This window comes from Vulpes lagopus, chromosome 9 (genome assembly GCF_018345385.1).
Source record: "Vulpes lagopus strain Blue_001 chromosome 9, ASM1834538v1, whole genome shotgun sequence".
Lineage (NCBI taxonomy): Eukaryota > Metazoa > Chordata > Mammalia > Carnivora > Canidae > Vulpes > Vulpes lagopus.
This window is the reverse complement of record NC_054832.1, coordinates 73,356,529-73,383,278: the sequence shown is the minus strand read 5'-3', so window position 1 is coordinate 73,383,278 and position 26,750 is coordinate 73,356,529. Positions and strand designations below refer to the sequence as shown.

The 26,750-nt window shown below is 38.7% G+C and overlaps 1 protein-coding gene across 3 annotated transcripts in view; it reads left to right on the top strand.

Moving 5' to 3' along the window:
• Nucleotides 1-26,750, top strand: part of XKR4 (XK related 4) — a 429,186-nt gene that overhangs the window by 250,739 nt on the left and 151,697 nt on the right. For all 3 annotated transcript variants that reach the window (XR_005989999.1, XR_005989998.1, XM_041769603.1), the window contains exon 2: nt 8,468-8,667. Coding sequence is in view for 1 of the 3 variants with exons in the window: in XM_041769603.1 (XP_041625537.1) it covers nt 8,468-8,667 (200 nt within the window). In the remaining 2 variants the exon portion in view is untranslated. The remainder of the gene's footprint in view (nt 1-8,467; nt 8,668-26,750) is intronic.

Here is a 26,750-nt window from a genome sequence, read left to right as displayed (position 1 = left end):
ACAAATTAGAGAAAAAGCCCAAACTGACATTTCCTCATGACTAAGTTATGGGCCTAAGACCCCTGATGTCTATCACTGCTGATTTAGAGAAAATAGAAAACTATCCTAATAATGTATAATATTCATGACAGCGTAAATATTAGTTAAATATCATAACCCATTGTGTCCTTCTAACCAGAAACAAAAATTGGTATGACATAGGCTATTTATCTATCTCATAGAAGCAATTAACTATAAAGAAATATAATAGATTTTTCCCCAGTTCAATTCAACACATATTTGTGAATGCCTCCATGAACAAAAATAGTGCTAAATGGGGTAGCTTCAATGATGAAAGGGCACACTCCAGCCCTAGAGGGCCAGCGATTGAAGCCAACGTATAAGCAGATTAAAGCTAGGCATGAAGTTAGGTACAGGGAAAGATTCCTGGTTGAGGGTCCCCAAGGAATGTATTCTGAGATGAGATGTATCACTAGAGTTTTAAACCACAAATATTAAGTTTCCTTAGTGGAGAAAAGAGGCAAGTCCATTCTAAGAAGAGATAACATGAATGCACAAAATACTTTCAGGCCAAGAGAACTACAGATACAACAGCCCTTATTATCAGAACACAGGACTTTTTCCTGCCATCATTCTGCCTTTGCATATGGAACTCACTTGGCCAGAAAATAGTTTTGTTTTGACCATTCTTGGTTTATAGGTATTTGAATTCTGCACGAGCATTATTGGAAGACTGGGTTTTGTATCCTAATATATGAAACTCCATAAGGCTTTTTTGTTGTATTCCTTAGGAACAAACCTACCACCACCATCAAGTTAACTGTGAGTTCCCAGTGCTACAGAAACAAATACTGCATCAGAAGAGTTCAAGTGCCCATGGGCCACAGACCTGGGAAATCCATTTGTAGCTTTTTAGCCTGTTGCTGGAGAGTTTAAAGTATGCTTAATGTCCTCTGCAAGTGAAAACTAGTAGTAAAATAATTCATGGTGGCATTTGTGGAAGCCTTACTGCCTTTGGTAATGCCATGGGGGTCTGGATTTCAAACTTCTGTGATAATCGCAAGGAAGTTGAGCATTAAAATCATTAAGTTTTTCACTCAATAGACAAAGCTGTCAGTGCTCTCTTCATGATTATCCAATTCTGATAGCTTTTTACCACCAACACCTCTGGCAGTCTAGTTAAAGTCAGAATTTTCTCTCACTTGGATTACTGCAGTGGTCTTCCAGCTAATGTCCCTATCTATTCCCTTGCCCTCCTGCCCCCTAATTTTCACACAATAACCAATTTTGTTAAAATGCAAATCGGATTTCTCACTCTTTTGCTCTAGATGCTATAGTGGCAGGCACCTGGGTGACTTGATTCCCACATCAGACTCCCTGCTCATCTGGGAGTCTGCTTCTCCCTCTACCCCTCCCCTCTGCTTGTGATCTCTCTCTCTCTCTCTCTGTCAAATAGGTAAATATTGCATATGTTTAATACACACTCATTGAATGAATAAAATGACATGAATTAATTGAGTACCTATGAATCATGAGAAACTGAGCTTGATGTAGGTGTACAAAGACATTCTTTTCTCTCCAAAGGTGTGTATTTTGGGATGTGGGTGAACTCACAAATGAACAGATGCTAAAATAATGTTATTTTCTCTGGTCAAAGTCTGAATAAAAATATTTTGGGCACAAACAGTGAAATGGCCAGAGAGTGAAGGAGTAGCTGCAGAGGGTGAGAGAGAGCTGATACTTGTATCATAAAATGGTAGGAATTCCAGGATGTTAAAGGGTGGGAAGAGGCTTCCAGGCAAGAGAAGCACCTTTGTTCCTACAAAGGTATTGAGGTGTGAATTCATAGCTAAGAAGCAGCAAGTGCTTTAATATGGCACATATTATGGCACATAGGATGAGAGGTAAGTGGACGATGAGTGCAGAGGCCAAAAGTTGAGTTAGAAAGGATAAACTAGGGATGCCTGGGTGGCTCAGCAGTTTAGAGTCTCCCTTCCACCCAGGGCGTGATCCTGGAGTCCTGGAATCAAGTCCCACATTGAGCTTCCTGCATGGAGCCTCCTTCTTCCTCTGCCTGTGTCTCTGCCTCTCTCATTCTCTCTCTCTCTCTCTCTTTCTCTCTGTATATCTCTCATGAATAAATAAATAAATAATCTTTTAAAAAGAAAAAAAAGAAAGGATAAACTGAAAGCCTTAAATGTCTGTATTTGCATTACTTGAGTCTACTGTAAATCTTCCAGGCAATGGGGAGTTACAAAGGTTTTTTAAATGGGAGAAATTAGATTCAATTTACACATCTGGAAGCACTGGGAAGGGTCCATTAGAGAATTCAAAGTTGATTCATAGTAAGAGCTAACATTTAATGAATGCCTATTATTTACCAAGCTGCTAAGTCCTTCACTTTTACTTCATTTAATATTCAGATCAGCCTATGCATTTGGTACTGTTCTCCTCCCCCTTTAGAGGTGGAAGGGCTAAGGCAGAGAGATGTTAAGTCTAAGATCATACCGTAGTAGACTACAGAACCAAAACAGAAACCCAGAAAATTCAACTTTAGAAAACAGAGGGGGAAATATATTAAGGAGATAAAATCCAGAACATGTCTATTATCAAATAAAAAGAGAAAGGGAAGGAGTGGTAGGAGCCTCACATGCCCCCTAGACTTCTAGCTTGGATTATTGAATGTATGGCAATGTAGATTTCCATGTACATGATGGGACAAATTTTGAAGAAAAGCTAATAAGGCATTTTGAATATACTTGTTTATATATGCCTTGGGAAATCTGGAAAGCATATGGGCATAGAGATAATAAGATGGACATACAGGTTTGGATCTCAGGTGGAAGTTAGAGTGGGAGATGCAGATTTGGAACAGGGGATGTAAGTTCATAGAGTAAACAAGTTCAAACATCAATAGAGGAGTGCTTCTGGCTGAATTGTGTCCCCCTAAAAGAGGTCCTAACACTCTGTTCCTGTGAATCTGATCTTTTCTGAAAACACAGTAAAGTCCTTGCAGATGATCAAGTTAAGATGAGGTCATTAGGGGGAGTCCTAATCCAATATAACTTTATGTTTATAAAAAGGAGAAATTTGGACTCAGATGCAAACACAGGGAAAACACCACACAGATATGAAAGCAGAGAGAAGGGTGATGCATTCACAATCCAAGGAATACCACAGAGTACCAGCAAGCTACCAGAAACTAAGAGGGACGTAACAGAGTGTCTTTCATGGCCTCAGAAGGAACCAACCCTTCCAACATTTTGATCTTGGATTTCTAGCCTCCAGAACTGGGAGAAAATAAATTTCTGTTATTTAAGCTACCAGTTTGTGGTACTTTGTTAGCAAAGTAATATAAACAGGGAGAGCACAGAAGAATGATTAATTATTGGTAATGATTGAACAGCTACTGTCAGTTCAAAAATGAATTTGCCAATGGAAGAAGCAGGAAAGGTATTCCAAGAAAAAATATGAGCTTGTAAAAATGCACGGAAGTCTAAAGAAGGATGTGCCAGCAGTTTGCACTGGGCTGATCACACGCTGTAACAGTGGAGTGGTGAGAACACGGTGATCTGTTCATAAATGTCCCTGTAAACAGTGCACTACAAATTTCATCTTATAATTGATAGAGAGCAATCTGAGGCCCAAGGGAATTATTAAATCTATTTTCATGTTTTAAAATGTTTCTGCTCTGTAAATATGGTGGCAGTAGCAGCATAGCTTTTGAATCTACCAAAATGACCCCATTAAAGTAGGCAGAGAGAAACTGAAGGAGCATGAACAATGCCTGCTCATACCAATAGCAACAATACCAATACAGCTCAGTGCTGAGATAACCCCAAGATAATTACCAAGGGACAAGTTAGGGACAGCTCATAAGAGCATTGTGATATTGGCAACCATGCAGGAAGAGGCAGAGAGAAGGCTTTGAGAACAGAAGAACCTCCAAATCCCCAACAGCCGCTCATCAGAAAGTGCAATGGACCAATCTTAGAGGAGCAGAAGGACCTAGAAGTGTGTTCTCAATGATCAGTGCAAGCCCAAGTCCAAGGAGACCATAATGCAATAACATATAATGCTATTGGAGTAGTCTCACTACACACAGAGTGAGGACCCTTCCAAGACAAGACTCCACATTGAAGATAATCTGCTGGAAATAGATGCCAAAGTTGAGCAGGACAGGGACAGCTATGAGAAATGCAAGAGAGAGTCCAGATTCAAAGCAAGGGGCAGGGGAACAGAGGATGCTGATGTCAGAAAGTTGACAAGTGATATTCTTTTTGTCTCTCATGAGAACAAAAGAGGAATGATCTCTGGAGCTATGACGCCAGCCAAGCCATCCTGGCCCCCTACCATCCTAAATCTGCATAAAAACTAAACTAATTCATTTTTAAATTTAGCAATGAGAAAAAAGATCAAAACTATTGTAAGGAATAAAGAATAGGAAAATGATGATGTTACTACAGATAATGAAAGCATACCAAGAAAACAAGTAAAAATAGATAAAAACCATAAGCAAATATTTCAAAATGAGTTGAAAGAAATGAAGAAAATTATAAAAATATAACACAAATCAGAATCAGAAAAAAATAGAAAAGACATGTATAGAAAAAAGTTAGATTTTACAAGAAAGATGATGTAACTCAATATAGAATTCTATTTTTTTAAAAGCAGCTCAGAAGTGAAAACTCAACTAGTAGGGGTGTAACAGCATCTAAACACCATAATTAGAAGATAAATAGATAGTAGAAAGGAGGAAAAAATTTAAATCTGTAAGCTATTTGAGAATAAAAGCATTCAGGGAAGTTGAATGATATAGAAGATAAAGAAGATACAATATAAATAAATAGGGGTCCTCAAAGAAGAATACCAAAGTAATGAAACAAACAAACAAAAATGCTCAATAGTATTAATAAAGAAGACTTAAAACTACGTAATGAAGGGAAAATTGATACAGAACAACCAATATCAAGATATATTCTAATAAAACTATAGGTCTTCAAAAAGAACCAAATTTTCCTTGGAGATCCAAACAAAAAGTTCAAGTAGTTTATAAAAGAAAGAATATAAGATTTTTATCAGACTTCCATGACAATACTTCATGCTAATAAGCAATAGAGTAACGGATTTAATAGACTTAAATAAATAAATTGCAGATCTTGGATTTTGTATGGAATATACATAGATTTTACAGTCATCCAACCTGACACTCCAATAGGAAGTTTGCCCCAGCTATTCTATTTTTGTACTTTATTGCTGTATCCCTAACATCCTCCCTTCTTGGTATCAGAAAATCTTTGCATTAGGTAGGTGAAGTTCTTTCACAGACTCCAGAAATGGGCACCAATTTTCATGTAGAATTGTGAGACGTTAGGGTTTAAATAATAAATGGAAATCTATTCCCATGCAAGTCAAGATTGATAACTGCAATTATAAGATTGATAACTGCTGTTATAAATATGTAAGAACGCAGAGAATATTATCCCTACACATCTTTCTTAGGGGACCTACTAGAGAGTAAACTTCAGACAACCAAACAAACTGCAGAGTCATTGACATAATAGCTGGAGAAGTATTCTAGCCAATTTAAGAAAAAAAAAAAAAGTGATACGAATAGCCAAATCAACCTTGGAAGAAAAAAAAACACACAATGCTAAAGACATCACAATTCCAGACTTCAAGTTGTATTACAAAGCTGTAGTGATCAAAATAGTATGGTACTGGCACAAAAATAGACACATAGATCAATGGAATATGATAATAGAAAACCCAGAAATAAATCCACAACTATCTGGTCAACTAATTTTTGACAAAGCAAGAAAGACTATCCAATGGGAAAAAGACAGTCTCTTCAACAAATGGTGTTGAGAAAATTGGACAGCAACATGCAAAAGAATGAAACTGGGCCACCTTCTTACACCAAATATACACAAAAATACACAAAAATAAATTCAAAATGGATTAAAGACCTAAATGTGAGGCATGAAACAATAAAAATCCTAGAGCTGTAACCTCTCTGACATCAACTATATCAACTTCTTTCTAGATATGTCTCCTGAGGCAAGGGATACAAAAGCAAAAATATAACTGTTAGAACTTCTTCAAGATAAAAAGCTTTTACCCAGTGAAGGAAGCAATCAACAAAACTAAAAGGCAGCCTATGGAATGGGAGAAGATATTTGTAAATAAAATATCTGATTAAAGGTTAGGACCCAAAATACATAAAGAACTTATAAAAGCCAACCCCAAAACTAAATAATCTGATTGAAATATGAGCAGAAGACATGAAGAGACATTTCTCCAAAGAATACAAATAGATGGTCAACAGACACATGAAATGATGCTCAATATCACTCATCATTAGGGAAATGCAAATCAAAACTATAAACTCACACGGAATGGCTAAAATCAGCAACACAAGAAACAACAGGTGTTGGCAAGGATGCAGAGAAAGGGGAACCTTTTTACACTGTTGATGGGAATGCAAACTGGTACAGCCACTCTGGAAAACAGAACAGAGTTTCCTCAAGAAGTTAAAAATAGAACTACCCTACAAACCAGCAACTGCACTACTAGGTATTTACTCGAAGAATACAAAAATACTAATTCAAAGGCACACATGTACCCCCAATGTTTATAGCAGCATAATTTACATTAGCCAAATTATGGAAACAGCCCAAGTGTCCACCAACCGATAAATTGAATGGATAAAAAAGACGTGAGATATATATATCTAGAGAAAGAGAGAGAGAGAGACATCAGAATAATCAGCCATAAAAAAGAATGAAATCTTGCCATTTGCAACATTATGGAAGGAGGTAGAGATTATTATGCTAAGTGATATAAGTCAGTCAGAGAAAGACAAATACCACATGATTTCTCTCATGTGGAATTTAAGAAACAAAACAAATGAACAACGGGGGAAAAAAGAGAAAGAGAAGCAAATCAAGAAATAGACTCTTACCTATAGAGAACAAACTAATGGTTACCAGCAGGAAGGTGAGGGAATGAGTGAAATGGGTGATGGGGATTAAGGAGTGCACTTGTGATGAACACTGGGTGTTGTATGGAAGTGTTGAAATACTGATTGTACAACTAAAACTGATATCATACTGTATGTTAACTAACGAATTTAAATTAAAAATCAAAAAAAATTTAAATGGTGATCAACTCAGAATATCAGCATTTTACAACCCCTAATGAATGAAGGGATCTAGGAAATGATCATTAGTGGATGATGGTATCATAAAGGAGTACATTAGGGTCTCCTCAAAAAAGTAGTCAACATGACCTGATAAAAATGATCAAACTTGAATCTTATCAACACTAACTACCCAGAGAAGAAAACACAAGGACAAATATGTTAAACATACCACATATGTACAGTCATCAAAATCAAGACAGTGGTGATCCCTGGGGAGCTCAGCGGTTTAGCGCCTGCCTTTGGCCCAGGGCGCGATCCTGGAGACCCGGAATCGAATCCCACGTCGGGCTCCCGGTGCATGGAGCCTGCTTCTCCCTCTGCCTGTGTCTCTGCCTCTCTCTCTCTCTGTGACTATCATAAATAAATAAAAATTTTAAAAAAAATCAAGACAGTGAAAAGTAGGCAGGAAATGAAAAAAAAAATGGAAGAGAAATCCGTGGTGTAAAAGAGACTCAAGATACATATCAAATAATCATATTTAGGTCTTGTTTGGATTGTATTTCAAACAAACTGTAAAGAAAATATGATAATCAGGAAAATATGAAAACTGAGTATTTGATATTAAATTGTCCTTATTTGTAATGTAATATGATATTGCATTTATGTGTGTGTCAGTTATTTTTAATAAAATACTTACAGATGAAATAACATGATGCCTAGAATTTATTTTAAGATTTTCTGGTGGCAGGGAGTAAGTGGAAGTATAAATAAAAAATAATGTATGCATTGTACATACATGTATCAATAATTACTTAATCTGGGTGAAGCGTATAGTGGACTCGATATACTATTTTTTTTCTCCTTTTGTATATGTGTGAAATTTTCAATAATAAAATGCTTTTTAGAAGACACCAGGAAGGTTTACAGACACATGCTCTAGGACTTCAGACTTGCACAGTGCCCTAGGGGAAATCCATCGTACCAATGAGCACATACTGACCAGAAAGGCTGCGTGTATATTGTCACAGTAGCAAATTCCTTCCATACCTGAGTTTCCAACACATTTCGCCTCATTCTTTAGATTGCAAGTCAGTGGATTGCCTTTAATGAGGATAAAGATTGCAGTGACTTCTCAAAGTGAACATTTAAGAATAAGGGTACTTCTTAAGCAGTTAACTTTGGGCCTTAAATTAATAAGCCACTAAAGTAACCGTTTTTTGTGTGTGCTTGTATATAGTGGCTTGCAGAAAAGAAAAACAGCCTTGGTGTTTGAATTATAAATTATCACTCATTTCTTTCTTATTCTCCATGTTTTCTTTCTAGATATTTCCACACAATCTACTTAGGTATTCGAAGTCGACAGAGTGGAGAGAATGACAGATGGAGATTTTACTGGAAAATGGTGTATGAGTATGCAGATGTGAGTATGCTGCATTTGCTAGCCACCTTTCTGGAAAGTGCTCCACAGCTGGTCCTGCAGCTCTGCATTATCGTACAGACTCATAGATTACAGGCCCTCCAAGGTAAGGGCTTGCAATTTGGTTTCTGACTTTGGGGAAAGATTGGCTACTTTTGTCACATCCAAAGAACTGTTCTAATACTGTTTATTGACAGAGGCCATGGTTCTCCCTGTTATATATCTGCTATTTGACATGAGAATTTGTGAATTGTGTATTTTCTTCTACACAATTACTTGTGATGGTTACTTTTTTTTTTTTTTTTTGCCTTCAAGCTGCCCTCTGAGTAGAAAAAAAATTCTATGATTTTACATTTGGTCAGAATATAAATAGAGGCAACTGAGTTTTCTGGCTTGTGTCATAGAGTAATTTCCAAAACTGTGGGAGAAAAAAGGCCTAGTTCTCTCTCTTTCTAATACTATTTATACATATATTTGAACATGAGGATAATCTCTATCATTTCCTTTTGACATTAAGAAACAGGTAGAGTTTAAAAGGAAATGGTAAAGATTACCATAATATTGCTTTCAAAGTCAGAAGGGAAAAATTGTTGTCAATATTTAGTAATACATTGTTTATATACTACTAAGCTTTATTTAAAAATTATCAGATTAATATTTTTGTGTTTTACTCTCTTGTTTGTCTCATAAGTAAGACTGTCACTTATAAGAAATCTGCCCCGATGTTTCTTAAGGCTCCGCTACTCAAATCTTTTCTAGCAGCAAGAAAATCAGACAGACCAGTGGGTACACAAATGAATAAAAGGGTGGACAGATAGCCATTTTCTAAATGAAGAGTTTCCTGGTAATATGTCAATCCTATAACTAAATAGATGTTGTGTAACTGTTAACATATTATAATGTGCTGATTTTATTTCCATCTCATCAGAGCCTTTGCTGTGACTTCTATGTGCACACATGTTGCTGTCCTTTCTGGGCCATGGTCTAACTTGAGATTTGATCTAGTTGGTTTGGGGAATCTCTACAGTGTCCTTACAACTTTTCATAGCAAGGAGCATATTCGCTTTGACTGGGCATTTTAATTGGCGAGGGGTGGGGACCATATAAGAGGAAAAGAAAGATGGAGAGTGTACTGGTAGGCAGGGACTCATTTATTTGTGAATGTCTAGCCAACCCTGGCTCTGCACTAGAATAGCTTTGGTCCAAGAAGTTTGAGAAAAGAGTCAAAGTGATCCATGGGGTGTGATCTCCCATGCTAGAAAGCAAATTGGGAAAAAAAAAAAAAAAGACAAAGTAGTGTATTAACACAGGAACAGATGAGAACAGCCTGGAGAAAGCAAGATGTATAAATTAGCTGTAGATGACTGTCTTTAGTGGTGAAAGACCCCAGGCTTGAAGAGGGAGGATCTGACTTGGCCACTCACTTCTTTGCTATGAGACCTTGTGCAAGTCACTTAATGTCTCTGGGCCCCAAATTCTCAAATGTAAAAGTCACCAATGAAACTAGATGATCTCCAAACTCCTTGGAGCTCTATTCCCTCTTTGCATCAATGAATGCCCAGTAACCTTCCAGGGCCAGGGATATGCATTAGGAAATGGTCGGTAAATGAGGACATAAATTTAGAGGCAACATCACACTAAATCTCTATCAAAGAATCTCTATCAAAGAATCTTCAGAACAACTTGGCAAAGTCTTGGGATAGTTAAATAAGAGGAAAATCCATGCACAAATGTGGAACATTGTAAGCTACCTTTCTGTGGCCCAAGAAATACTGGGTGTCCATACTAGATTTCTAAAAGATTTAGAAAATCATAGAGAAGATTTTATCCTAAAGATGATGGAGATAAAGCAAGAAAGGTGAGAGAGAACATCAGAAAATGAGATCAGTTTGGCTGGAGAGTTTTATATGGTTTTATAGGAAAAAAAAATAGAAAGCAACCCTTAGTTTTTTTCTGAGATTATTCTTTCTAAACATAGGAATCAAAATTTCTGCTTCACACAGTTGTGTCTCTTCACTGACACCTGGTGTCCCCAGTTTATCTGTTAAGCTCACATTTGCATGAGGTTTACTTTGGGAGCCACACCTCATCCTCAGCCAAGGCAAGTCAGGCTGTCAAAATTAGAAAGCTGTAGGGGAAATGTGTTCTGTATCACTCCCAATGTGGTCAAAAGACAGGCTGATTCAAAGATCACTAGGATCAATGCAAGTCATTGAGCGTGAGGTGAGGAATTAGCCTTCTGCCTGGGTCATAGTGTTGCCATTTTTTGATAAGGGAGGTGGGCAGAAAGTTATTTCAAAAGATCAAACAATGGAAAATACCTGACAGCAAACAACCACCACAAAACCACAAAATGAAGATGAACCCAGGCAATACCATCTAAATCAGTTTGCATTTTGAAGAGAAACCTGTCTTCAGAGAGAGCTTCCAAATTCAACCCTCCACTGATAGATGATTCCAGCTTATAAATTAAACGGTGTGAATAAATTACAGGAACAGAGCTTTTCCCCTCTGGAGAAGAAAAATAAATGTGATGGAAGCTATTCTGACATATATTTTCATATATATTTATGGTATAAGATTCTTGGGATTTATATATAAAAACACAACTTTCTGCAATGGATGCAAATAATCAATGGCATGAACCCTCTGAAGTATTTACAAATAACTCTGCATTAAAATCTTTAAAATAAAAAAAATAAATAAATAAAATCTTTAAAATATTCTTATTTAGCAGATAGAGAGTGGTCCTAAGTCTGCAAGTCATTCTTGTAAATACCTGTCTAGAATTATTAGTTTTTAGGATAGAAACAATATGCTTTTTTATCCCAACTTCAACCACCTATTACTCTGAAGGACACTCTTTTAAAAACCAATAAGGAGGGAGGTCTGGGTGGCTCAGTCAGTTAAGTATCTGCCTTTGCCTCAGGTCTTGATCTCAGGGTCCTGGGATGGAGTCCCATGTTGGACTCCCCGCTCAGTGGGGAGTTTGCTTCTCCCTCTGCCCCTCCCCTTGCTTGTGCTCACTCTCTAATTAATAAATAAACAAACAAACAAAATCTTTAGAAATAAAAAACCAATAAAATCAAAGAAAAGATGTGATATTTTAAAACTGATGCTTAAAAATTGTATTCTCCTTATGGAAGTTGGCATAGCCCTAAAACACTGTTAGCTGTGAAAATCCCTTCTCAGCAACCCTAACTTACTGAATCATTAAGTCAGAGATACCTCATTGTGCTGGAGGCTGACAGGTTTAGTGGTGAGCCATGCACGTAAAGTATAATGCTTTCTCAGTTTGCACCGTCCCAGGAACGACAGTTTGGCTCCTGTCCTACGACCAGGAAGCAGAATAAGTCAGAAACTTGAAAATGAACATCCAGTCTTTTCACTCCACAATGTTACCTTAGACACAACTACTGCTTTTCATTGGATCTGGAGTTTTCCTAGGAATATCTATCTCTGAAGTGAAGAAATACTCAAGAGCATCCAGTTGTACGCACACAGCTAACTAAGAAGGCACATAGTGCATAAGACCACTTAGTATAGTGTCTTAGATAGAGTTTTCAGTATACATCTTGCTATGATTTTCCAGTCTAATTCCATATCCCTGCCAGAAGAGGAAAAGACACACAGAGAGAGAAATGAAGGAAGGAAAGAAAGAGGAATGGAAGGAGAAAGACTACATGATAAACCAAGATGGGCAATGGTGTGCCTACCTGTTCATCTCAATTTAAGGACACTGCTCTTGGTGTTAAAGACATAAGATGTGGTCCACGGCCTGCCTGTCCTATTTTTAAGCATTTCAAACTCATCCAGGGCCTTTGATTGTAACTAAATAATACAAGAAAAGGTAGAAGGTTGACTGTTTACCTTCTGTACAAAGAAATTACCCTACTTGGCCTTTTGGTTGTAAAATGAGCAAGCTGTGCTTAGAGGGTCTCTAAGTCACTTTTAGTTTTGTGAGCGTGATTCTGTGAGTACTCAGTTTGGTTGTGTAAACCCAGCCTCCCGATGTTGGCAGAGAAGATACTGATTCACCTACAAAGAAGTATCCACAGGCCTTCTCTAGCAGTACAGCATTGCTCAGCACCATGCTCCATGTGGTCAAAGGGTGTGCTCCATGGAGCAGCCCAGGGAATGCTGTGCAGGATCATGGCACCCATGTATTTATTCCTCCCAGAGTGTGTGCTGTGTAAGTCACACTCCAGGTTGGTGCAGCTCAGTTGCCTGGCTCTAGCAGCCAGGTGTGCATGCCTACCAGTGAAGCCATCATGAAGGAACAGTGATTCCTTGTAAGGAACCATCTAGGTAAACCAGAGGGAATGCAAGTTGCATGCCAATCTGCTAACCCAAATATTTCCACCTTTTTTTTCAGCTGGCTTTAGTTCTTCATTTCCAGTGTCCACATTTACTTGTCATTACTAGAAAATCTCATTTAACACTCTACACGTACTTAGCTGTGATGTGCAGAGTGAGTGACAAACAAATGCCTTCCCACAGGCCATGTGTCCAGAACAGCTTTGTTGAGCAAGAAAAACACCAACACCTACTTCGATTCTGTTGTCTTCAGATCCAAAACCCCACGTGTTGCCCCTTTTGCCAACAGTTTATCCTGAATACTTCATGAAAAGAAGAGAGGAAAGGGGGCTGGGAGAAGTTTTTAATTATTCTTTTCCTGTCTTGCCTCCCATGAGACCATCAGGGAAGTAACAAGTTAAGGGGCCGTCCTCAAACATCTGGCACTGTGCCCAACAAAAACCCAAGTAACTAAGATATCCCCAAAGTGTGAAAAACACTTTATTTTCCATGTCCTGATGAGGATTTTCAAGACCTAAGTCATGGGATATCCAGTCAGCTCAACTTTACTGTCAAGCAGGTAGAGCCACACACCCAACTGCCTTTACATAGTTCAAGTCAGAGAAGAAACCCAGCTACCTTCAGGCTCAAGGCCTTCTTCCTCTGCCAGATGCCTGGCTTCACCTCTGGGTTTCTTCAGGGAGGAGAAGCACAGGCAAGAGTACCAGCCTGTGAGTGGGACTGTGGCCCACATCCCTTTAGATCTGTCTACTTTGCAGTTGCTATTTTCATTCGTTAATTAACACATTTATCGAATGTCTATTATGTGCATGACGGTGTGTGAAGCTCTGCAAAATCTGTCCTAAAAAAAGTTCATGTTTTTATTAAAAGTTTATAATGTGACATTATAAACAACGTGACAAAACATATTTAGAAACACTTAATTTATCTGGGTATATTCTAGAATATTCCATTTTCTACTTGGGACATTTGAAATGAGAGGAGCCCTTTGAGCGCATCTAGCTCACCCTCTGCCACTGAGAGGCCACCGAGGCTCTGCTTGAGCCCACTATTCATCATAGGACAGTTTGAATGAATCACAGACTCTTGGAAAGGGCCTAACTAGGCATCTAGCCCATCACTCTACCTGACACATGAATCTCTGATCAGTTCTGCCTCGGCTCACTACATTCAGTCTCAGAGGCTGCCATCACTTGGAAGACTACTCATTATCGTAACTCTGAAAAAAAAAAAGCTCTCCCACCCAACTTTGGGCAAGCAGTACCCCAGCCCCTCTGTACATTGAATGCTCCTGCCAAGCAGGTTACTTTTAGTCAATAGGCACAGTTTTCTCCTCTAGTTGAGCGAATGCTTCACAAGAGTCATTTTGGGTCTGAAGCTGTTCATTTTAACTACTTTGTTCTTGTGACCACTTAGTTTAATTAAATAGTATATAAACTGGTGAAATCTGAATGTGGGAAAAAGTAGTGTTTCTATGAAATCTATACTGACAGTTTCAGGATCAGTGGATCAGACCAGAGCAGGGCAGGCAGTGCTTTCCTAACCATGCAGCATCAAAGTGTCAGGCCCCCTCTCCTGTTACCCATTGTCTGGCTCTCAGAGGTAGTTTGTGCTGCCTGGGTGCTGTGGGTCATGAGGGCTGCAACCTGGCCACTCTGCCCTCCTTTGCACAAGGCTAGCCAAGAGCTGTATGGATGTGCCTCCAATGTCCCCAGACCACTCTATGGGTCTTAATGTTGTATCTCTGAACATTAGCTTCTTTTCTTTTTTGCTATTTGTGATGATATGTCAATTAAAGTACCATCCCTCATCAGGAATGCAGAACATGTTAAATATTCCAAAAGAAGAGATTTAAAACAGTAGATATGCTCCATGGGTACTGGGAAGCTGAGAGGACAAGAAGCAGATATCATACAAGTAAGAGTTCCTAATTAAAGGAAGAAGCTCCATGCCCTAGGGCCAGAGGAATGAAGGAAGAGGTGCTCAGATCTCTGGGGAGGGCACAGCCTGGTGGATGTGGGTGACAAAGGGGTGGGGCACAGCAGCTGCTGTGAAGCCTGGGAAGCCAGCCAGGCAGAGATGGAGCAAGGCCCCAAGGACATGGTGAGGCTGTGTGGCTTTAGGACAAAAGAAGCTGGGGACAGGAGGCAGGAGCTTTAGAGGCCAGTGAGAATAGGATGCTGATCTGAGCTGGAATCCAGAAGAAAGTCTCCTCTCCTCTCCTCCTACCTCTCCTCCTACCTCCTACCTCCTCCTACCAGTACTACGTCTCAGCAGAACTTAATGGGAAACCAGCTGGTCAGAGGTTCAGGGAAATCTCTGCAGGCCCAGCTCCACCTCTTGGGCAAAAGGTAACCCACTTCCCGTTCTGTTTTGTTACTTTTGCCTGCTTCCAGCTGAGAAATGATAACTGAGCTTGTTAAAGCCAGAAAGACCACTGTATGAACAAATGTACAGGCTTTAGATCATGGAGATTATGTCATGTGAAAGATAGCTAAGTGGCCAGATTTGGCAATTGATATGTCTTCCTTCAATGTATGACCCCAGAGTTCAAGTGGCCATGCAGCAGCGTCCAGCAATCCTAATGGATTTCTTCTTGAAATTCACTGTCCTGCCCCCAAACTCACTGTATTCTCATTCTTGAAACACTGCATCTGGCACTCTGAACTGCTGGCCCATTTATTTCAGTGAGAAAACAGAAGCAGTCAACCACGCTGCTTTATTTTCCATCCTAATTCTACTACTCTACCAGCCTCTACACCTGTCCACCTGGGGTTGCTCAGTTTACAAGGAGAAACTGCTCGAGCCTATCTATCCACCCCTCCTCTGTGCTAGATTCCATCCCCGATCACCTACTCAAGCATCTCGTTCATGAAATTAGCCTCTCTCCCTCTCCAGCATTTTCCTTTTCTGTATTGTTGCTAGTACACATAAGCAAGAATCCTGTAATAACTCCCATCTTTATTAAAAAGAGAAATTGGCCCTTATCACCTGCTACCATCATACCTTCTTGCTCTTCACAAACTCCTTGAAAGATTCCTCTGCTTTCCCTCCTCTTCCCCACTTCCTATTCTCTATATGTTTTTGTTTTATAATTTTTAAGACACTATTTTTGAAATGTATACCACATATGCGGGAAACTACACAATCATCGTAAGAAACCCCTACCAAGAGAACATGAGTAGCATCACAGAAGCTCTTCTCTTCACGCATGCACACCAGCATCTCCTCCACTCTCCCTAAGCATGATCACTGTTTTGACAAATTGGTTTTCCAGGTTTTTGAGCTTTCTATAAATAGAGTCATACATTATTGTGTATATATGTGCATATGCACATATGTGTGTTTCTGGGTTTTTTCATTCAGCATTATACATGTAGCTATAACTCATTCTGGTCACTCTAAAATAATCCATTGTAAGAATAAACCTCAGTTGATTTATCCATTGTTGTTGATGGACACGTGGTTTGTTCTCAGTGCGGGGGCATTATGAATGACGTTTTATGGATGTTTTTACATGCCTCTACACATGTATGCACATTTCTCTTGGGTTAATACCTAAGAGTGGAATTGCTGAGTCATGGAATACAGGCACACTGAACTTTAGTGGATGATACCAAAGTATTTTCCAAAGCAGTCGTACTTTGGAAGCAGGCAAAAGTAAATACAAAGTATGTTTGTGTTGATGGCTCCAAATATTCTCCAAAATTTGATATTATTGGCTATCTTAATTATAGCCATGAGTAGGATCTCAATGTGTTTTTAATTTGCATTTTATGATAATGATCATGTTTAAAAGTGTCCTTGATTTCTCTTCTTCCTCACCTTCTTACTCAATCCATCAGCAAGGTCTATCTGCTCCATCTTTAAAATACAAAAAAAAAAAAAGAAAAGAAAAGAAAAAAGAAAAAAGAAAAAAAAACAAAATACATCTCAAAGCTGATCACTCTATACCACCTCCACCACACCTTTATCCAAGCTACAACCTAGCTAGACTTCTCCAATGAACTGCTCTCCGTGCTTCATCCTTGCCTCCATACGGTCTATTTGCCATATAGCAGTCATAGTGATCTTTGTATCTCTTTATTACTTGATTCTTTATTGCAATTAAAAGAAGTTCAACCTTTTTTGTAATGAGTGTGGGACAAGCTGCCCTGGTTTGGTATCTCCACACCTCTCTATCCTTCCTCTACTCACCCAAGTCTGGTAGCACTGGCCCTCTGTTTCTTAGACACGCCATGTTGGCATTTGCTGGTCCTTTGCTTTGTCCTTCCCTCTTCACATGACTCATCCTCTTCACTCAGGACCACACTTGGGCATCACTTCTAAAACTCACATCACCTTCCCTGCAAGTACATCCTCCTTAACCCTCCCTCCTCACTCTGTGTTATTTTTCACCATAGCCAATTGAAATTTTATTTGTTCACATGAATTGTTGTTATTATTATTCTCTATCATCCCTACTGGAGGGCAAGCTGCATGACAGTGAGGAATATAGAGATAAGACTGAAAAATAGAAAGCACTCAAAAAGTATTTGACTAAAGAATTTAGTATGTAATTACCATGCTCAGGATCTACCTTATTTTCTACTGGTTTCTCAATTGGACTAGCAGTACATACTGCTAGTTAAGTTTCCATGGAAAATCATAGTGTTATTTTACATGGATGAAAGGCATAATATAAGATCTCCCCAAATATTGTATTTTTAATATTTCTACATATTTGGAAATTTTAAAATACCAACTTTTTATTCTCTATTATAACTGCTAGTCAAGATAAAATGGAAAGCACAAACACACACAAAGGAGAAAATCAAAACTGTCTCTCTGACAGAGGTAATAAAATTCCTGCCACTGAGAAATAATTAGTGATTATATTGTATTGCTTATTCTTATATACTTCTACCATACTTTAGTATACATTACATTAAAATATAGATACCACTTTATAACTTCCTTTTTTTGACAACACACCATGAACATATGTCCGTAACTATGTGTATATAGTTTCTACATTGTTTCTAAAAACTGCATAACTTACCAACGTGGATTTTCTTTTTCTTCTCAAATAATTCCCTATTTTTAAAATCATAAGTTATCAAATTACATTAAGAACTAAATCTTTGGGATCCCTGGGTGGCACAGCGGTTTGGCGCCTGCCTTTGGCCCAGGGCGCGATCCTGGAGACCCGGGATCGAGTCCCACGTCGGGCTCCCGGTGCATGGAGCCTGCTTCTCCCTCTACCTGTGTCTCTGCCTCTCTCTCTCTCTCTCTCTCTCTCTGTGACTATCATAAATAAATAAAAATTTTAAAAAAATTAAAAAAAAATAAAATGTGGTGGGTATATGGATACTCACTAATAAAAAAAAAAAAAGAACTAAATCTTTGCAGACAGCCTCAACTATTTCTCAAAAATAAATACCTAAAAAGTGAAATTGCTGGATTCCAGGGCAGGGGTTGAAGACTTTTGATACATAATGTCAAATTGGAAATCTTAAAGTACATTTCTTAAAAAGAATTCTGCAATGTCTCAAGTTTCTGATTTATGTGCACAGGAAGTCAGTGAGGGCAAAAATTGTGACAAGGACAGAGAAATCTCTGGATATCTAGGAAAGTGCTCTTAATAGTGCCTATTAAAATATGAAGGGCTTAATTCCAAGAAGTGCCCTCTAGTTTCTTTCCTTCTTACTTCATTGTATCCACCTTTATAAACTTTATTAAATCTATTCTATTAAACAGCAGCAGTTTGTTGCTGATTAAACAAAATTTTAAAAACAGCTTCATCACAGACTTTCAATTTTAGTGAGCCAAAGTTGTAAGGAAAGCAGACACACATTCCTTGAAACACATGACAAAAATTTGACCAAAGAAAACTTGTAAAGAGTTAAACCAGACAAAAATTATAAAACAGCAGCCTCTACACTGGACGGTTGTGATTTCTTTTAGCATTATAAACTAAACTTATGCAATAGCATTTAGTGCACAGCCCAGTCGGATATTGAAAAAATAAATAAAAGACAGCATGTCCTCCCTTCCAGGTGCTGACAAACTCAGTAGTAGCTGCCAAAAACAAGGGTAACGTTAGCAATGATGCTTGCACTCAAAGGCTATTACACATTCCTTCCTGGCAGCATGGACCACCGCACTTGGCACATACTAGGCAATCAATGGATATTTGTTGGATAAAATGAAGAATGAATGCCTGCTCTGTGGCACAGCCCTATGCTAGGTGGATTGATATAAAAACAAATGGCACAGCCCCGGCTCTCAAAGTATTCAGCCTACTGGAAAAGAAAGACCAAAATGCCATTTTAACTCTATGTTTAACTCTGTGTTCTATTTGTGGCCGTGTTATGATCCTTTGGTAACTCAGAACGATCTCTTATGGAAAATGACACAGGGAAAGCCAAAATGCCATGCTTGCTGTCTGTCTCCAACAAACGTATCAAGGAATGTTGGGAGAATCAAGGAGGGCAGCCCGGATGGCTCAGCAGTTTAGCACTGCCTTTGGCCCAGGGTGTGACCCTGGAGACCCGGGATCGAGTCCCACGTCGGGCTCCCTGCATGGAGCCTGCTTCTCCCTCTGCCTGTGTCTCTGAGCCTCTCATGAGTAAATGAATAGAATCTTTAAAAAAAAAAAAAAAAAGAATCAAGGAAGTTTTCATAAAAAGAATGACTTCTGAGCTGGATCACAAACAACACCTAACATCTTTTTCATATTCTATTAAAAAGAATAGAAATGTGAACAAAGCTAGAAGGGAGAGGCTGTTGGTTTTGTTTATGCCTGTCTGTTCAGTAATGCTCATGATTCTAAAAGCAATGGTATTGTTGGTGTTATTTATAGTACGTGATTAATATTTATTTCTCAGACTTGAAAGATCTTTCTAGTAGGAAAGTAGGTCCTTGCTTATATGCTTTTAAAGAAATACAACCTATTTTCCTGTATCTCTTTTCAGTCTGTGTTTTTGCATTGTATGGTACTTGAGATTCCCAATAGATACATCAATAAAATAGTAAACTGCCAGTCTGCTTAATCAATACGTAAACAGAGTTGAGTTTTAAAGACTAGCAACACTCACCATAGGTTGAATGAAATAAGTCAATCGGAGAAGGACAGTCATCATATGGTTTCACTCATACATGAAATATAAGAAATAGTGAAAGGGATCATAAGAGAAGGGGGGGGGACTGAGTGGTGAAAAATTAGAGAGTAAGACAAACCATGAGAGATTCCTAACTCTGAGAAACAAAGGGTTGCAGGAGGGATGGTGGGTGGGGCGATGGTGTACCATCGATGCTTCTCATCAGTGGGGGATGACGAGCACTGAGGAGAGCACTTGATGGGATGAGCACTAGGTGTTATACTATATGTTGGCAAACTGATTTCTTTTTAAAGCCATTTAACTGAACAACAAATAAACAAAAAGAGTGAAAGAGGGTGGAGACAGATATGCAAAAACAGTTAACCCGCATTTAGTCATTATTCTTGGAAATGTGACCCAATCATTTCAAGTGTTGGAATAATTGTAAATATATATTTGAAAATGAAAAAAAAAAAGACTATCAACAACTTTGCAGGGAGAGACTTTACAAAACTGATATGATGTGTTGGCCATAATGCTCCACGCTATTGAAAAGTATTGGCAGAGTAAACGATGACTGTCGTGGGGGTAATGATATTATCGATCCCTTTATTTCACATTCAATAGCCTGTGAGTCATGGTACCTCCCCAAGTTATACTTAGAAGAAAAGAGAGAAGCTTCATTTGCTTATCATTTGATTCAAGTGCTTGAAATCAACTCTGTATGGTATATCAGCGCCCAGCACAGCTGTGAATAGTTTTGAATTTGAATCATTTTGAACATAATATGAAATAAGAGCCTGACTATTTTTAGGTTCTACTTAATTATCTCCAATAATCAAGCACAAATCTTGGTATTTTTCCACTCAGTCTTCCTTCTGTCTCCTTGCCTGTGAGATATGAGTGAGTTTGTACGCGTGTTCAGTCATAGGGTCCCAAACAGTGGATTGGGTGGGGTCAACAGGCAATAACAACTGCACAAGCCTGAGAAGGGAGCCGAAGAGAGGTGCCGAGTGGTTGCTACAACCCTGTTGGAACGAAGAGGCATACTTAAAGGGCTGTCTACAGCGAATAGTGTTCCCAAACACTGGCTGTTCCTTTGCCTTTCTCACGGCTTTGTTTGCCAACCTCCAACCTCCGAAATTTCAGTAGCGTTTCTACACTTCACACCTTCAAGGACATAGAAGCCTATGTTCATTTTCCATTTACCTGACCTTTAGCCCAAACTCAGAGCAGGTATTTACTTTGACTGACTATTGACATACTATAATTAGTATTTCTAAACACTAAAAATAACTACTGTGAATAGTCAAAATATTCACTGAGCAGGGACAAGGCAAGGTCAGCTTAATACAAAATTTGCAAGTGCCTTACTATGGTATTTCCCCAAATAGCTTACTCCCCCGCCCCCCACCCCACGAAAGGCACTGACAGTTTAAGGATTCTGATTGGGTGGGAGGATAAGGGAAGTTCCCACAACTGCTTGAATAGTTTTCTGTGTGAAACCTGCTCCTTATGAACAAACTTTTGCCATTCTAAAGCATACATTCCAGTTTAGAAGTAGATTTCACATTTATTTGGCAGATTGGACTTAGATTGAATTTTAAAGCATTCCTCAGACATGTAAGTTAATATTTTTGATGACTCGGCAAGATAAAGAAGTATGAACATTTCCCGTTGAATGATTCAAGAAGGCTTTTTTTAAAAAAAAATGCCCCACTCGTGCACAGGACTGTGTATGTGTATAAGAGATCCAGAGCCCTGCATGCTCTGAGAGCCAGATGCAAGCAGGAGGAAAAAGAAGCAACTGATTCCATTGGTATGTAAACGGTCCTCCCTAGAAAACTATGTGGAGACTCACTTCTCAAAGCACACAATGAGCCACTGATTGCAGAAGGACAGGCCTGCAGAGTGCTGCCTGCCTAAGGTTTGGTCAGCACTTTCATTGTGATCCTAAATTTCCCAAGCTTTCCACTCAGCTGTAGGAAAAGTCTGAGAGTCTAGGAGACAACTGAGACTCGAAAACTCCAAAACTTTTTAACCATCCATAATATTACCAATTCAAACACTTGGACAATTCTATGGGGTCCAGTTCTCAGTGTGGGGTCGAAGTATATGAGTTTCCAGTGTGTGGTCTTCAGCAAAGGCAACAACTGCCTGATTTTTGTTAGCTAAAACACTAAGTTAAAATTCAGACGTAAGAAATGTAAAACAGCTCCAATGATGTAAATGGTACACAGATATTTTTGACCTAGACTTTAGGAATAAATGATTGAGTCAACAAATGCACAGATTATAAAAATTAGATTTTAAAAAATCAGCATAGAAAAGTAAGGCAGCAACAAAAACCATTTGGAGTAAATTGCATTTTTAAAACAATTTTATTTTTATTTATTTGAAAGAGACACAGCATGATTAGGGGGAAGAGCAGAGGGAGAGGTACAGAATCCCAAGCAGACTCTGCTGAGCTGCATGTGGGGCTCGATCATGACCTGAGCCAAAATCAAGACCGGCCACTCAACTGAGCTACCCAGGTGAAGTAAATTGCATTTTTGAACTGTTTTGTGAACACATATGGAGACATTAATTTCAAATTCAAGGAAGCTAAGAAATTTCATGAAAGAAGGAGTAATGGATCTTAAAGAATAAATGAGGGGCCCCTGGGTGGCTCAGTTGGTTTAGCATCTGCTCTTGATTTCTGTTCAGGTCATGATCTCAGGGTTGTAAAATTGAGCCCCACACAAACCATGGAGCATGCGCTCTCTCCTTCTCCCGCTCCCTCTGCCACTAACCTCCCCACGCCCTCCCTCTCCCACTCTCTAAGAGAAAAAAAGAAGAAGTGAAATGATTTTGAGTGCTTGGGAGGCAGGTCTGCTGGGTCCTGAAGCAGAAGTCAGAGCATTAATAATATTGCCAACTCCAGGAAACAGGAGGGGAATAGCATGAAGTTGATCCTGAAGCTCAAGGTTCCTGAAAACCACTCTTTGTTCCTAAGGTCCAGCAACACATTTCTCAACAACCTCAACAATAGGCTGCAATGTCTTAATTAGAACCTAAGGGAATCTTCATTAATTTTTACACTAATTTATTCAATAAACATTTGTTGAGTACCCATCCATGACAAGCACTGATTTGGATACTAGGAAAATGAAGATGGCTAAAACCATTTACCTTTGAAGAGCTTCCAGGCTAATAATGATGAACAACATACGAACATTAAATGTGAAGTTTGTCCTGGGTACTATGATTGAAGCAGACCCAAAGGACAGTGGACATCCAAAGAGGGAATGATTCACTCTACTCAAAAAGGATGGGAAAGGTTTCATAAACATTCAACTTGGGCTAAGTTGTAGTTGAGGCAGTAAAAATAGAAGACATCACCTAGGGAGAGATCAGTGGGAGGAGGAAAAGGCCAACAACAGACTCCTGGGGATGATCACCTTTTAAGAGCATAGAATGGAAAAAGAGACAGTACAGCGAAGGACATAAGAGATGTGGGAAGATCAGAGGAGCACAGTGATATGGTAGCCAAGGCAGTTGTTTCAAAAGAAATGCCCATGAGGGACCAATCAAAATGAGAACTGAACAACATAGTATTAGATTTAACAACTATGATATTACTGTGACAAAGCCCAGAACATACCAGTGCACAACTTAGGAAAGAAGAATGTGAATTAGAAGAGAAGAAATAGTAGTAGCAAGAGGAGAATTTCTAGACCAGGAAAGGAAGAACAAAATGAGTAATAAGTGGCTAAGAGCACGCGTTTCAGGATAGAGACATAAACATAAGACTGTGTTGAAGGAATCATTTAAAAATAGACTTGAGAAATAGAACCAAAGCAAGATCTTCCTTGAATCCAGTTGCTGCTCCCTTACCCTGGTAGTTAACAGAGTTTAGTGTGAGTTAACAAAAGTAACACCACCAATAACAGGTAGAGCTGAACGACAGCCCAGGGTTCCAGGCACTATTCCATCGATAAAGGACCCCAACATGGAGAAATTCCATCACAAGTGATCTTTTATGTTTTCACTCACCTAGTAGACCTATGTGTGTTGCTTAACCACAGTGAGCACTAGCTGCTCTGACTGGAAAAGAATTTAATGATCTAAATTGCAGTGTTATATTAGAATCAAATAAACAACATAAGGAACTTCAACCTCCTGTCTGGAGCAATGAAGGGGTTCAGTTGTCCACCTGTGGCATCCTCTTGCTTCCTTCTTTCCTGTCTCAAACAGAGAAGAGGAAGAACACCTTTAGCATGTTTCTAAATTTGCTATGAAATGAGGCTTCATAATTCACATTTTATTTCTCTTTTAAATGGATGTAGACCAATTTGAACTCATTTTACATAACCTTGAAGTTAAATATTGACTTGCTCTGCCCCTGGAGAGTTCTCTCTCTGGCCTTAGGTTATGCATGCCCTCCAGAGCCAGTGCCGATTGCATCTGTTGTGCTCTTGTCTCTTGAACTCAGAGTTGTCCCAAAGGGGTTGAGACCTCAGAAATCTTCCAGCAAATGCCACTTAAGCTTTGATCTGTCCACTGACCTATATTTTTGGCACGAAGTACTTTTAGCCTTGATTTTTGAAAGAATATATATTTAGGGGAGGAAATGTTGTGCAGTGTCTTTAAATTTTCTAAGCAAAAAAAAAAAAAAATTTCTAAGTACATCATCTTCACCCCATTAGACATCAAAACTAATCTTCTTCCCACAAGCTCATTAACATTCATATGCTAAGTGTTGATCTGAACATTTTCAGATATTTTCTTCAGTCTTTGGAAAGTATAGGATTTCTAAAATTAGTGGTCCTATTTTCTTCTTTTTTAAATAGATTTTATTTTTTAGAGGAATTTTATTTCACAGCAAAAATTAGGGGAAGGTATAGATTTCCCCATGTGTCCCCAGTCTCCACAGATGCAGGGGTTCTTCTGTTATCAACATACCCACCAGAATGGTACATTGTTATGAAGGACAAACTGATATTGACACATTATTATCCAAAGGTCATAGCACACATTAGGATTCACTCTTGATATTGCACATGCAAGGGTTAGACAAATTTGTAATGACATGTATCCGTCAGAATATACAGAGTATTTTTATTGCCCTAAAATATGTGCTCCCCATGTTCATTCTTCCCTCCTCCTAGCCCCTGGGAAACACTGGTCTTTTTACTGTCCCCGTAGTTTTGTCTTTTCAATGTCCTATAGTTGGAATCATACAGTGTGTATCCTTTTTAGACTAGCTTCTTTCACTTGGTAATGTGAATTTAAGGTTTCTCAATATCTTTTCATAGCTTAATAAGTGATTTCTTTTTGCACTGGATAATATGCCATTGCCTAAATGTACCATAGTTTTTTGTTTGTTTGTGTTATACAGTCACCTACTGAAGGACATCTTGTTTGCTTTCAAATTTTGGCAGTTATAAACAAAGTTGCTATCAACATCCCTGTACAGGTTTTTTTTGGGGGGGGGGTTAAAAGATTTTATTTACTTATTCATGAGAGATACAGAGAGAGAGAGAAGCAGAGATACAGGCAGAGGGAGAAGCAGGCTCCATGCAGGGAGCCTGACCTGGGACTTGATCCCAGGACTCCAGGATTACACCCTGGCCCGATGGCAGGTGCTAAACCACTGAGCCACCCAGGGATCCCCCCTGTGCAGGTTTTAATGTAGACATATGTAGTACAGTTGCTAGATTATAGTTTAGCTTTGTAAGAAACCACTTGACTGTCCTCCAAGGTGGTTGAACCATTTTGCATTCCCATCAGAGATGAATGAGAGTTCCTGTTGCTCCACATCCTCACCAGCATTTTTTTAAAAGATTTATTTATTTATTTATTTATTTATTTATTTATTTATTTATTTATTCATTCATGATAGACCTAGAGAGAGAGAGAGAGGCAGAGACACAGGCAGAGGGAGAAGCAGGCTCCATGGTGGGAGCCCGACGCGGGACTCCATCCCGGGTCTCCAGGATCATGCCCTGGGCCAAAGGCAGGTGCTAAACCGCTGAGCCACCCAGGGATCCCCTTCCTCACCAGCATTTGATGTTGTCAATATCCTTGATTCTAGCCATTTTAATAGCATGTAGTGGTATATTTTGCCACTTTAATTTTTATTTTCCTGATGACATATGATGTGTAGCATCTTTTCATATGCTTACTGACATCTGTATTTATTCTTTGGTGAGGTATTTGTTAAAGTCTTCAGCTCAATTTTTCACTTGGGTTGTTGTATCTTCTCATTATTGAGTTTTAAGAGTCCTTTGTATATTTTCCTTTATCATATCTGTCTTTTGCAAATATTCTCTTTCAGTTTGTGGTTTGTTATTTTGTTCACTTGATAATTTTTTTGAGGAAGTTTTTCATCTTAATGAAGTCCAACTTATGCATTCTCCCTTTCATAGATCATGCCTTTGGTGTTGCAACTAAAGAGTTATCATCGTAACCAAGGTCATCTAAATTTTCTCCCATGTTATATTCCAGGAGTTTTATAGTTTTGCATTTTAATTTAGGTCTGCAATCCATTTTGAGCTAATTTTTGTGAAGGTTATAAAGTATGTGTTTACATTGATATTTTGCATGTGGATATCTGTTTGTTCCAGGATATTCTATTGGAAAGGCTATCTTTTCTCTATTGCCTTTGCTTATTTGTCAAAGATAGTTGACTATATTTATAAGGTTATATTTCTGGACTCTATTCTGTTCTCTTTGTCTTTTTGTCAAGCTTTTGCCAATACCTCACTGCTTTGATTATTGTAGCCTTATAGTAAGTATTGATGTTGGG